General features: G+C 40.8%; 1 protein-coding gene across 3 annotated transcripts in view; it reads left to right on the plus strand.

Moving 5' to 3' along the window:
• The window catches only part of MAP3K15 (mitogen-activated protein kinase kinase kinase 15), a 153,395-nt gene that overhangs the window by 46,221 nt on the left and 94,098 nt on the right, over nucleotides 1–13,076 (plus strand). For all 3 annotated transcript variants that reach the window (XR_002325190.2, XM_020989936.2, XM_020989935.2), the window contains exons 5-6: nucleotides 8,462–8,630; nucleotides 11,915–12,021. Coding sequence is in view for 2 of the 3 variants with exons in the window: in XM_020989936.2 (XP_020845595.1) it covers nucleotides 8,462–8,630; nucleotides 11,915–12,021 (276 nt within the window). In the remaining variant the exon portion in view is untranslated. The remainder of the gene's footprint in view (nucleotides 1–8,461; nucleotides 8,631–11,914; nucleotides 12,022–13,076) is intronic.

Genomic DNA, 13,076 nt, shown 5'->3' on the forward strand with positions numbered 1-13,076 from the left:
ATATTAAGATTTTGTTAGGTCCAAAACTCTGTGCTAGACAGAAATGAACCCTTCTAAGTGCTCAGAGAGTTTTTGTTCCACTAGGGAATATTTAACAAGTAACTGTTGTGGAGGGAGAGAAAGAGGGGGAGGATGTGGAGTGGGAGGGAGAGGGGGGAAGAAGGAGGAAAAGAGAGCGGTGGGGGAGAAAGCAGAGAAGGAGAGTTGAGGGAAAGGAAAGAGGGGAAGGAGGGAGGGAAAGAGGGAGAAGAGATAGTGGGGGTAGGGGAGAATGGGAGAACACAGAGGAGGAGATAAGGGGGGAAGACAAAAGAGAGAGAGAGAAAAGAAGAGAGAGAATGCAGAGTGAGAGAGGAGGGAGAACACAGGACAAGAGGGAGAGAAAATGGAAGGGAAGGGAGGGGGAGAGGGAGAGAGAGTGCATTCCATGCACAGAGGTAAGAGATGGAATCCCAAATTCAGGGAACACCTGGTAGACCAGTTTAGCTGAGATATATGTGAAGCACACGAAGGGGAGTTAGATGAGAATAAGTCTGAAAAGTGAGTTGTTGGAGTACTTTAGATACCAGACTGAGGAGTTTGCATGTGTAGAGGAAATGGGGAACTACAGACAACTTTTTTTTTTAAGGCAATTGGGGTTAAGTGACTTGCCCAGGGTCACACAGCTAGTAAGTGTCATGTTTTTGGTCTGAGGCTGGATTTGAACTCAGGTCTTCCTAACTCCAGGGCTAGTGCTCTATCCACTGTGTCACCTAGCTGCCTCAAGAGACAACTTTTAAGAGTCACATTGTCAGATTATTTTCCTTTTTTTTTTAAATCGGATCTGTGGTTTAATTGGTAAAGAACACTACGTGAGAAATCCCCCTCTACTGATGCAGTGAGCTCTTGACCTTAGAGAATTGCCTGAAGACACAGTGTGTAGGTTATAGGTGGGCCTTATGTGCAGGTTCTTCTGACTCTGAGATTAGCTGTCCAGCTGTTATACCACAGTTACATTTCGGAGTTTTAGGGATATTAATTTTTACACTGTTTCCAGTTTTCTTTAAAATTGCCTTTCATGTGTTTAGCTAAAATGCACATACATGAGGTATTTAAAGTTTTATTATGTATCTTGTGTTTTGTTACACAAATATGTCAAGACCAATAAATGTTCTTGTAGCCAGTCATCTTTTTATTATGTAATGTGTAATTACTAATGCATTTGCTCCCTAAGAGGAGACAGCTAAGGTATAGTAGACAGAGAAGAGACACATTCAGGTGAACTCCTGAATTTAAATCCTGCCTCTGAGGAATACTGGGTGACTGACCCCAGGCACATCACTTGTCTTTGCTCTAACAAGTGATTCCCTTGACAAAAGTTGGTAGCTGGGTGGCACAGTGCCAGGCCTGGAGTCTGGAAGACTTATCTTTATGAATTCAAGTCTGGTCTCAAGCACTGATTAACTGTGTGATCCTGGGCAAGTCATTTAACCCTGTTTGCCTAGTTTCCTCATCTGTAAAATGATAGGAGAAGGAAAAGGCAAACCACTCCAGAATCTTCACCAAGAAAACCCCAGATGGGGTCATGAAGAATGAGATATACCTGAAAAATGACTGAACAAGAACAAGGCAAAAATTGCAGAGATGGTGTTGACTTATAATGGTAGAGAGAGCTCCCTTACCTGAGCCTTCTGTAGAGCTGTTGTCTCTATCCCTTGCTTCTTAAAGCCATGAATATCATATTTCTGTTGAATTTTATGGTATAAGATTTGACTCTTTGAAGTTGCTTGACATTTTTACTAATGATCAGGGAGATTAGAGGGCAATGATTTTGGATTGTCAGATCAGAATTTAAAGTGACCTCAGTTAGTTGGAATAGGCATCCCGGGCTCAAATCTCACCTTTGATACTACCTGTGTGACCTTGAGCAAATCAATTAATATCCCTGAGGTAATGTTTCCTTCTCTGTAAAATGAGGGATTTGGACTAGATAACTTTTGAAATCCCTTTTGGTGCCTGATCATTGAATGAAGTTTAGTAAGGTCAAACAAAAAAAAAAGAACTATAAATTTAGAAAGAACTATAAGTAAATTAAATGTAGGTAAATTAAATAGTAATAGATATAGTGGGGGAAAGAAGCTATGGTACTTGGATATGTAAAAAAAAGTGCAACGCAGAGTATTTGTGATTAGATACTTTGGGTTGACGGAAATTCAATGAATATTTCTCACTGAGGAAGCATTACTCATCTCCATTTTCTTATCGTAGTTAAAGTCTGCACAAAACCATTGGCTATGTTGAGAAACAGGGGATGCCCATATATGTCTTTGTATGTGTGCATAATGGACTTGTACCCCATTAGTATTCTCCCTACCCTTCTGTTCTGTGCATGAGTCAGCCCCTTCCTTCCTCAGCCTGGTGTCCATATCTAGGTATCAGAAATAATAACTTTTTTTTAAAAAGCGGGGAGAACTCAGATGAGGTTCAGTGGGAAGCCCCATGATGGGCCTATTCCCTCGAGGGTATATGTCTCCCTACGTAAGATAGGTTCAGAGAGCATGGTCTTAAATTGTAGGCTAAATTTTAAAAAAATACCCTAATTAGGAAACTAATTGTAGATCTTCTGGTGAATGTTTCTTGATGGTACTTATGACATTTCTGAGTACAGACTCTCTTCTGTTCTTCCCCCATTGCTTTACTTTTCTTTGTAATTCGTTCTGCCTTCTTTCTTTTGGTTTCTACTCTTGTTTGTACAAACTTACATACTCCTGTTTTCCCTTTCCTGTTTTTTTATTCTGTTCATCTCTCATCATTTAACCCTTTCTCAAAACAATCAATATTTTAAAGACCAGGGTGAAGGGGTAATTTACTGGTATGCTGAGACAAAGGAGGAAAAAAAATAAAATATGGAGAATAAGAGATACATTTTCTGCAGTGAGTATCTTCTCTGGACTCCTCTTACTCATCTTACTTTTCCAGTTAGTTGCCCAATCAATTTGTTTCCATCTCTTGTGTGTGTTCCTTTCTTTCCACTTGTAGCTACCACCCTTACTTCAGACCCTCATTATCTGTCACCTGGACTATTACAATAGCCTCCTAATTGGTCTCCTGGCATCCCATTCTCACCACTCCAAACCATCCTCCACACAGCTACCAAATTGATTTTCCTAAAGTATGGGTCATTCATCCACGTCATCCCTTCTTAACATCTCTAGTGGATCCCTATTACTTTTAGTATTAAATCCTTACTCTCCTGTTTGGCATTTAAAGGTGTTCCCAACTTGGCCTTATTCTAGCTTTCCAGGCTTTTCATGGATTATTCCCTGAAAGGACTCTTCAGTCCAGCCATACTGGCAGACTTGCTCCTTGTGTCCTTCCTCCCAAAGCTACCTTGTGTTTATTTTTGTATATATTCTGTACCAATGTCAACCAATCAACAAGCATTTATTAAGCACTTACAATGTTCAAGGCACTATGCTAAGTATTGTGGATGCAAAGAAAAAGAAAGAAGTTGCTGCCCTCAAAAAGCTTACATTTTAATGGAAGAAACAATAAGTACAAATGAGATACATGAGTCGACAAGCATTTATTGAGAGCTTTCTTGGGGTGTATGGGGCTCAGAAAGGACTAGCGCCTCTGGTGCGAGGGCTTGCTGAGCCCTTTTCAGGGCTGCTCATCCACCTGTTATCCACCGGGCACTCAGCTCTCTCCTGTGGCTCCAAGAAGTTATAGCATGTGCAGTAGCCACACTCTGGGAAGCCCTCTTGGCAGATGAGCTAAACCAGATTGAGGGTAACAGACAGGCCTCCAAGCCATCAATGAATTAGGGGGATGTCTACCCCCAGCATGTGAACACTTCCTCTGGTGGAATGGGCAGATAAAACAGTTTGTTCCAGTGGCCATGAAAGTGACTGAAGCAGGTGCTGTGGAGCTCTTAGAGCTTGGTCAGACATCCAAAGACACCGAAGTTATCCACTGCATCCTGGGTCATTGCCAGTCATCTGGACTTTTGTCCTGCCACCGGACTCTGGTGACTCTGGAAGGGAGAGTGAGGCTGGTGACTTTGTGCAACCTGCCTTGTGTAAATCCAGTTCACCCATGAGTCAAGGCATCACCAGTGATGCCATTGGTCCTCTTTGAAGATGAAAGACAAACAACCACCACTGGGTGCTGGATACTATGCTAAGTGCTGGCTGTGTACAGTGTGTGTGTGTGTGTATGTGTGTGTATTTTATATATACATATATACATATATATATATACACACACACAATATATATATATACATACATATATAAAATGTGTGCATATTATACATATAAATTATGTATATGTAGATATATGTTATGTGTTATATATTACATATTATATATGTATGTCAACCTTAGAGGAGATAGCACTAGCAGCTGAGAGGAGGAGAAAGACCTCCTCCAGAATGAGGCATTTGAGCTGAGCCTTGAAAGAAGCCAAGGCATCTAGGAGACAGAGGGGAAAAAGGAGGACATTTCAGGTACGGAGGGAGGCAATATGTGTGTGAAACAACAAGATGGCCAATGTGACTGGATCTTAGAGTAAGTAGAGGGGAGTAATATGTAAGAAAGGAAATACAAAAAAGGGCCAAGTTGTGATAGGCTTCAAATCCAAGCAGAAGAATTTATATTTGAACTACAGGTAATAGGGAGCCACCAGAATTTATTGGGGAAGGGTGAGGTTATGGTCAGATCTTCTCTTTAGGAAAATCACAATGGCAGCTGAGGAAACATGGATTGATTGGAATGGAGATAGATTTAAGGCAGGGAATTCAGGTAGCAGATTATTGCTTTTTTTTTGGCTAGGCAGTGGGGTTAAGTGACTTGTGCAGGGTCATACAGCTAGTGGATGTTGTGTGTCTGAGGCCAGATTTGAACTCAGGTCCTCCTGACTCCAGGGCCGGTGCTCTATCCACTGTGCCATCTAGCTACCCCCAAGTTTATTGCAGTGGTTTAGGGGGAGGTGATGTATGAATAGGGGATATGTGAGTGGAGAGATGGAATGTTGTGAAGAAACAAGATTTTATAATTAGTTGAATATGTGGAGTGAGTGATAGTGAGAAACCAAGGAAGACAATGAGGTTTCACACCTGAATAGTTTGGGATGATGGTAATACCCTCAACAGTAATGGGTTTTGGGTGTATTGAGTTTGAAATAGATATAAGACATTCTGTTTGAAACACCCAATAGGCAGTTGGTGATGAAGGACTAGAGTTTAGGAGGGAAATGAGGGTTGGAGATGTATGATGTGAGAATCATATGCATAGAGATGGTCGTTGAACCTGTGGAGTTTTATGAGGTCACTAATCTAAAGAGTATAAAGAAAAAAGAGAAGAGAGCCTGCGACATAGCTGTGAGGGACCATTTTGTGGGCATGACATGGTTAAAGACCAAGTAAAGGAGACTGAGAAATTCTCAGACAGATAAGAGAACCAAGAGAAAGCAGAGTCATGAAAACTCAGAGAGGAAAGAGTGGTGTCAAATGCTGTGGTGCCTTTCTTTGTGTCTCCTGTGCTTATCACATTTCCTGGCACATAGTAAGCACTTAATAAATACTTATTGACTGGGGAAAAAGTCAGGAAAGATAAAAACCGAAGAAAGACCATGATATTTGACAGCTAAGAGATCATTATTCATGATTTTGAAGAGAGCGGTTTGATTTGAATAATAAGGTTGGTGCCAGATCGCAGAGGGCTTAGAAGACGGTGAGAGGACAGGAATTGGAGTGTAGACTGCCTTTTCAGTGGGCTTAGCTGAGAAGGGGAAGAGAGATACAGGACAATAAATAACAGGTATGGTAGAGTCTACTGAAGGTTTTTTTCTTAAGGATGGGGAAGACATGTATGTGTTGTTAGACGGCAGGGAAGGAATCAGTAGGTAGGAAGAGATTAAAGATTAAGAAGAGAGTGAGGATGCTAGAGATGATGGGAGGAAAGAGGGTCAAGGGTACATATGGAGGGGTTGGCTTTGGCAAGAAGAAAGCCCACGTCTTCACTAGATAATGAAATGAAAGAGGAGCTGTAGTGGGGTGTGATGTCTGAGAGATGTGAGGTGGGAGGAGAAGAGGGAACTCTTGTGAATGGTCCCAGTTTTTTCTGTGAAGTATGAGGAGAGGTCCTTAGCTGAGATGGTAAGCAGGAAGAGCTAATATGGGAGACTTGAGGAGAAAAGAGATTTAGAACATCTGTGGTGAGTGGAATAGGGTTATTAATTAGGGATGAGTAGTAGAATTGCCTTGCTGTAGTGGAGGCCTGGTTGAAATCAGCATACCTTTGTAGTAGATCCGTTAAGTATAGTTTCATGATTTTCTTCAGTTCCATTCTACAGCTTTTGAGTAGAAACAAAGTAGGCAGATAGTAGAATCAATCATGGATTGGGGTTTGGCAGGGTGTAGTGAGTGATGGGACAAGGAAACAAGATTCAGCAGCAGAAGACAGTGTGGAGCTGAACTGGTTCACCAAGCTTGAAATTGGGAAGGCAGTGCAGCCAGTGTATGGGTGATGGCCTAGCAAGATACTGAGGGCTGAGGACATGGAGAGACTGCAGGTCATGGTGAAGGTGAAGTGTAGATTTAGGAAGAATAAGATGGAAAGCCAAAAAGTTATGATCTGAAAAAAAAAGGCATTTTGATGTTCTTAAACACAGAAGAGGAACATTTGTGGGTGATTGCAAGACCAAGAGGATGAGCCTCCCTGTGTGCGGCTGAGGTGAAGGAGAAGACTAGGTCATAGGGACTCGATTGAGGAAGTGCAAAGTTAGGGCATTTGAGGGAATACCACTGTGTATGCTTTGTTATGAGATGAGGTGGAGGGGGTAGATGTGGTCCTGCCACTGAACTCCTTTTGTCATGGAGAATGTCAGCGAAAAAGGGCTACCAGAACCTGGAGGAGGTGATAAATCTGTATTGCATGAATCTAAAGCAGGAGAGGTTGCTAAAAAATGGCAATAGAGGAAGAATCTTGGAGTAGCAGAGGCAGCAAGGAGTTTTTCCCTATCTTGACCGCTGACTGAGGGGAGAAAGATACGAGTGAAAGTCGCCAGTATGGAAAAGAATGGCCAGGGATGCAGTGATGTCCACAGTGGATCGGGTCTGGATGAGTGCCAGAAAATGGAAGAAGTGAGAGGAGTGGGGTGAGATGAAAGGGAGTTTTATCACTTATGGAGCTGGCAGAAGGAGTGGGTAGATCTGTGGTGGGACATTCCAGGTGGATGGGAAGGAGAGAGTGGACAGCTGGGGAGGAAATTTTGTTCATCAGCAGTTGTGATTTCAGTTTCACTGGGATAGGAGAGTGGGAATATGATCATCATTGGGGAATATAGCCATGCCTTCCAGCAGTCATGAATGGGAGGAAGGAACTGCTGTATCTCTGGCAGCCAGAGAGCCTGCTGGTCCCCAGGCTCCCAGTGAGTCCAGAAGCCTGCTTCAGAGACAGTAGATCTTGTGTCTTAGCAGGTCTTGGAGAAAGAGGCAGGAGGGGATAAAAGGAGCAGCCTCACAGCAACCTAGAGCAGATTTCCCCTGGAAGCCTGGTAAGGAGGCAGGAGGTGGTTTTTGGCTTTGGACAGCCTTGCAGCATTACTTTTCTATGTGCCCATTGCCTTCCCTTGTTAAAATGTAAGCTCCTTAAAAAAATAAAATAAAAATAAAAACAAACAAACAAAAAAACCCCAATAAAATGTAAGCTCCTTGAAGTCAAGGGCTATTTAGCTTTTGTCTTTGTATCCTTAGCACTTATGTCTGGCACATAGCTGATGCTTGATAAATACTTGTTAATCAGTTGGTTGTTTGATCCTTATCTGGAAAAAAAAAAAAAGGATGGTACCACCGGGGTTGCTGATGAACTATGGGAAAGATGGTCCTTGATCATCCAGGTTGAACTTCACACTGAGAAGTCTACCATATAGAAAGTAGTAATTTTTAAATAGAAGTTCTAATTTAATCTTGTGACTTTGGGAAGGCTTATTGGCTCAGTATTGCTCATATTTGTGGGAAAAGAAGTATTCAAGTGTGTCACTCATTGTTCTTGCTCCTTTAATCTATAAGCTGATGGAGACAGGTTGAGTTGTATATTAAATCATTTTTCCTGAAGAAAAATGGACTGTTTTGAAATTCTTTTCAAGGCTGTGATGCACTGCTCATAATTTCCTTACGTTTGTTATCTGTTATCCCCCTTCTCTGGTTGAGAAAAGTGAGGCTTTGAGAGATTGTTTCTTTCCTACTGTTACGCAGTGTTTATCTGAGGTGGAATTTGAACCCACATCTTCTGAATCAAAGTATGATACTCTTGCCAACATGCTACATTGCCTCCAAATTATGTCTTTCCTAGTGTAAGTGGCTTAAGTGACTAAATTAAAGACATATCAAAACACAACTCTTTCTTTGCCTTGCTACAGAAACTGGGTCTTCGTAAAGGTGAATATAACATTGTTTTCCTTTTTTCCCCTCCATCAGTGCTTATTACAAGGAAACTTTGTTAAATGACATTCGGAAAGCCAGAGAAAAATATCAGGGTGATGAACTGGCAAAGGAACTAGCCAGAATTAAACTCCGTATGGATAATACTGAAGTCCTGACATCAGACATTGTCATTAATCTGCTGTTATCGTACCGTGATATCCAGGTAAAGACTGACCTCTTACTAATCATTGACCCTCAAATACGGTAAGTTAGTACGCAGCATTAAATAACCTATGAAGTCCTCTCCTTATTGGGTTGGCCAATCATATGTTTTTATAGATGAGGGAATCATTTTATAGATGAGGAAATTTAGATCTTTAGAGAGGTTGAGAGCCAGGTCTGATTTGTCATAACAGAAAGAGTGTTTGAGGATTTGTCATACTAAGCCTTGGGGGCAGCCTAGGTAAGATGTGATGATGTGTGTGGCTTTTCTTGGAGGCTACTTGAGAAAGATGATGCAGCTGGGACGGGAGAGACAAGAACTCGTGTGTGTGTGTGTGTGTGTGTGTGTTGTGTGTGTGTGTGTGTGTGTGTGTGTGGTGTGGTCATTTAAGCCCCTGGAGCTCTCTGTTTTGATCAGCATCCTCTGTTATGGAAAGGGAAGGTGGAATTTGGGGCTTGTTACTGGCTGTAGATCACTTTAAGATTGCACAGTTATTTTTCTGGGGTAAGCAGTAAAAAGGCCACACCTGACATAAGTCTTCTGCTCCATAAGAGGGCAAAAGAACTCTCCAATGGCATGGTTTTATATTATTGAATGATTCATTTTCCACACGTTATAAGAGTCAACATGTTGTATGGAAAAGAACTAGATTAATCAAATTAAAATTTTAAAAAATTCTTAGAAGAGGTCCATAGATTTTGTCCCATGGTAAATTGCTAAAGGGCTTCATGACACAGAAGATTAAAAAATACCTGGATCAGATGATCTTTAAATTTCCTTCAAGATATCATGTTCTCTAACACTCTATGACATTGTGTAATTTGAGTCTACCAATCCAGGAGCTAAAATGGGTTGGACTGTATAGTATTTTATAAACCTTGCAGTCATAGATATGCATAGAACCTAGGTAAGATGTACTGCTCACACTTTATGAATGCTTCTGCCCATGGAGCTTATAAGTCAATTTCCTTTATATGTACTGTGTTTTTCTCATTATGGGCCTTTGCTCATGCTTTTTCCTGTGCCTAAAAAGTTTTCCCTCCTTTTTTCCTCTATTGAATTATTGCTCATCCTGTAAAGTCCAACTGAAATGCTACTTCTCTCATGAAGACCTTACATGATCACTCAGTCATTAACTACCTTTACCTTAGAATTCACAAAGCATTTTGTTTTCTACCTCTCTAATGCAATTATGTGTTCTTAAGCACCGTAATTATTTGCATATGTGCTAAGTCTCTTTACTAGATTATAAGCTCCATCAAGATGGTGCTATGTCATATATAAGTCTTGTGTCTCCTTCAATCACTGTAGATAGCATGAATGAAGGAATGAAAAAAATTTTTTTAAGCATTTCCCTTTATGCTAAACAGTTGTCTAAATACTGGGAATACAGAAACAAAGGTAAGACAGTCCCTAACTTCAAATAGCTTAGTGTGTAATGGGAGTGGTAGCCAGGGAAGGGTGTTATGGTTTGGGAAAACAGGGATATTGAGTGAAGCCATAGTGAAATTGATTGATATTAGCGATGGAAGTATGGATTTGATTCAGATACATAAATACCTTTCTACATTCTATTATGCAGACTACAATAAAAAGGCACAATGAAGTAGGAGAATATAAGCCCAACTGCAGAGAGAATAGCAAGAAGATAACCAGGGTAGAATGGGAAGCACATCTAGGTCTGGCTAGCCATAGTGGACCATGTGAATTTGAGTTCATGCTCTAACCAGTCAAGAGAGGGTGGGTCCCAGGATGAATAGAGTTGAGAGTAAGCCTCCCAGTGCATTGTGGTTAGGCTCGAGTAACTTCCTTGTTGGTGTGAAATTTTTAACTAAACTGAATATATGAAGCATCTATTCTGTGTAGCGTACTTTTCTAGACACTGGAGAATTCCCAATCAAAATGGAAAATGAGACACAAATAGGTAGAGATACAGTTTTAAATAATGGCCAACATTTAAAGCTTTTGACTAGTAGAGAAATATCTGAATAGATGAGAAAAATATTGTGCTGTGATTTCTCCCTGAAGCCTTCCTTCATTTTGTTTTGTTTTATTTCGTTTCTCTTTGGCTTCCCCATCCTTGCCACCCACACCCAAAGTGACATAGTTTTTCCTCTTTTCATAACACTGTTGGTGTAATCCTTTGGTTTATAGTAAAACAAGTAGTTATTGGAGTATATTAGCTTCTCCCTGGGCATGGCGAAATTGAGAGGGGTAAGAGAGAGTGGGAGGTGGGGTTTGGTTTTCTGCAGTCTGAGGAACCTCTGATGTGTAGAGACCTTAGCTTGTCTCTTTGCTTCTTGGTTATTAGGGTTAGACTAAATGAAAGAGTGGCAGGCAGGAGTTTTAGCAATGGCCCACCCAGTCTACAAAAGCATGGTAACATGGAAAGCTGAACTTGTAAATCATTGGCCTAGATCTAAAAGGGACCATTGAGGGCAGCTAGTCCATCTCCTTTTCAGATGAGGAAATTGAGACTCAGAGGTTGTGGTTTGCCCAAGGCCCACATAGTGAGAGGGAAAATAGAACCAGTAATTAAACACACATCCTGTGAGTCAAAGTTCATTGCCTCTTCCATGATATCCAGTTATCTCCTTAATTTGTCCCATAAAATTGGGGAGAATTAAGTTGCCTTCTCTTTGCTTCAGAAGTGGGCTTAAGCTTTCCCATGTATTTATGCCCATCCTGTCAACATTTCTGCTAAATGATTGCTCTGCCCTTCTTGTAATCTTCCTTTCATTTTTTGGATCCATGTTTTATATATGGCAGAGAGCAAGAGTTTTCATTCCCTTCATCTTCATTTAATGTTTTGTGACTCGCCATTTTTGCTGCATTGCTGGTGCGAGGTGGTACAGTAGATAGAGCCCTGAATCTGGAATCAGGAAGACCCGAGTTCCAATCCAGCCTCAGATACTTGGTAGCTCTGCCTCATTTTCTTCAACTACAAAATGAGGATAATAACAGGGCCTAACTCCCAGGGTTGTTATGAGGATACAATGAGAAAATATTTGTAAAGTGCTTAGCATAGAGCCTGAAACCTAGTAGATGCTTAATACATGCTTGTTCCTTTTGCTAGATTTGCAGATCCAATAGGGATTAATTTTCTGGCTTCCTCCTTACTCATGTGCCAAAATGATGCTGCTTTTTAATTTTAATCATGAATTCCCACAGAGGAATTCATTTAGGTCCTTTTGTGCCTAAAAAAAATCTATCTTTAAAAACCAGTACCTTATAATAAATATCTGTTGTTCTTCCTTTCCTGCCTTATGGCAATCGGGTGCTAGGATTATGATGCTATGGTAAAACTGGTGGAAACATTGGAGATGCTGCCTACCTGTGATCTGGCCGATCAGCATAATATCAAGTTCCACTATGCCTTTGCACTAAACAGGTAAGAATGATCATTTATACGTGAAGTTTACAAAATATAACATCTGTGGGACTGTTCCCCTCAGGAGACAAATTTAGGTAATTACTATCAGAAGTACAAGCTTTAATTGTTTTTTTTTCAAGGAATTAAGAAATGAAATAATTTCTCAAATGAAAAATGTTTTTAGCCCAGAGTAGGGTAGGATAAAATGAATTATGCCAAAAGAGGCTATGACAACCAGTTAGCTTGAGTTGTGGACTGACACCATGTTTTTCTTTGAATTGGTGGCTTTTGAACCAAGTGAGGTCACTACTGGCCTCTCAAAGCAGCGACTGTAAGATGGGAGTCCTGCGTACTACTTTTCACCAAGTTGCTGAAGCAGTTAGGCGGTACATTGGCTAGAACACTGGGCCTCGAGTGAGTGAGGCCCAAGTTCAAATCTGGCCTTGGACATTTACAAGCTGTGTGACACCTGGATACTTGATCTTTGCCTGTAAAATGGGGATGATAATAGCACCTACCTCAGGGTTGTTGTGAGGATCAGATGAGATAGTATTAGTAAAGCACTTAACACAGCGCCTGGCATATAATAGGTACTTTAATATATGTATATGTATGTGTATATACATATACATACACACACACACACACACACACACACACATTTCCTTCCTTCCACTAGAGATGTGCTGAGGACTCTCATGACAGAAGGGCTTCAATTTAATTCAGTAAACATTTATTAAATGCTTAACATGTGCCAGGCATGGTTCTCGATAGGGAGACAAAGACGAGCATGAAACAATACTTGTTTCTAAGGAGTCTGCATCCTATGAATAGGGTATAATATGCACACAGAGAAATAAATATTGTCAGTCAGCAACTGCTGATTAAGCATTTTGTGTGCCAGGCACTATGCTGAACACTGAAGATATATAGAAAAGCAGAAATACAGACTTTGTCCTCAAGAAGCTCACTTTGGAATTGGAGAAAGAAAACATGTAAATTAATATGTGTGTGTGTGTGTGTGTATACATATATATATAATACACAGAGACATATATACACACGCACACACA

The sequence above is a fragment of the Phascolarctos cinereus genome, unplaced genomic scaffold (assembly GCF_003287225.1).
Source record: "Phascolarctos cinereus isolate Bilbo 61053 unplaced genomic scaffold, phaCin_HiC Scaffold_726;HRSCAF=1367, whole genome shotgun sequence".
Lineage (NCBI taxonomy): Eukaryota > Metazoa > Chordata > Mammalia > Diprotodontia > Phascolarctidae > Phascolarctos > Phascolarctos cinereus.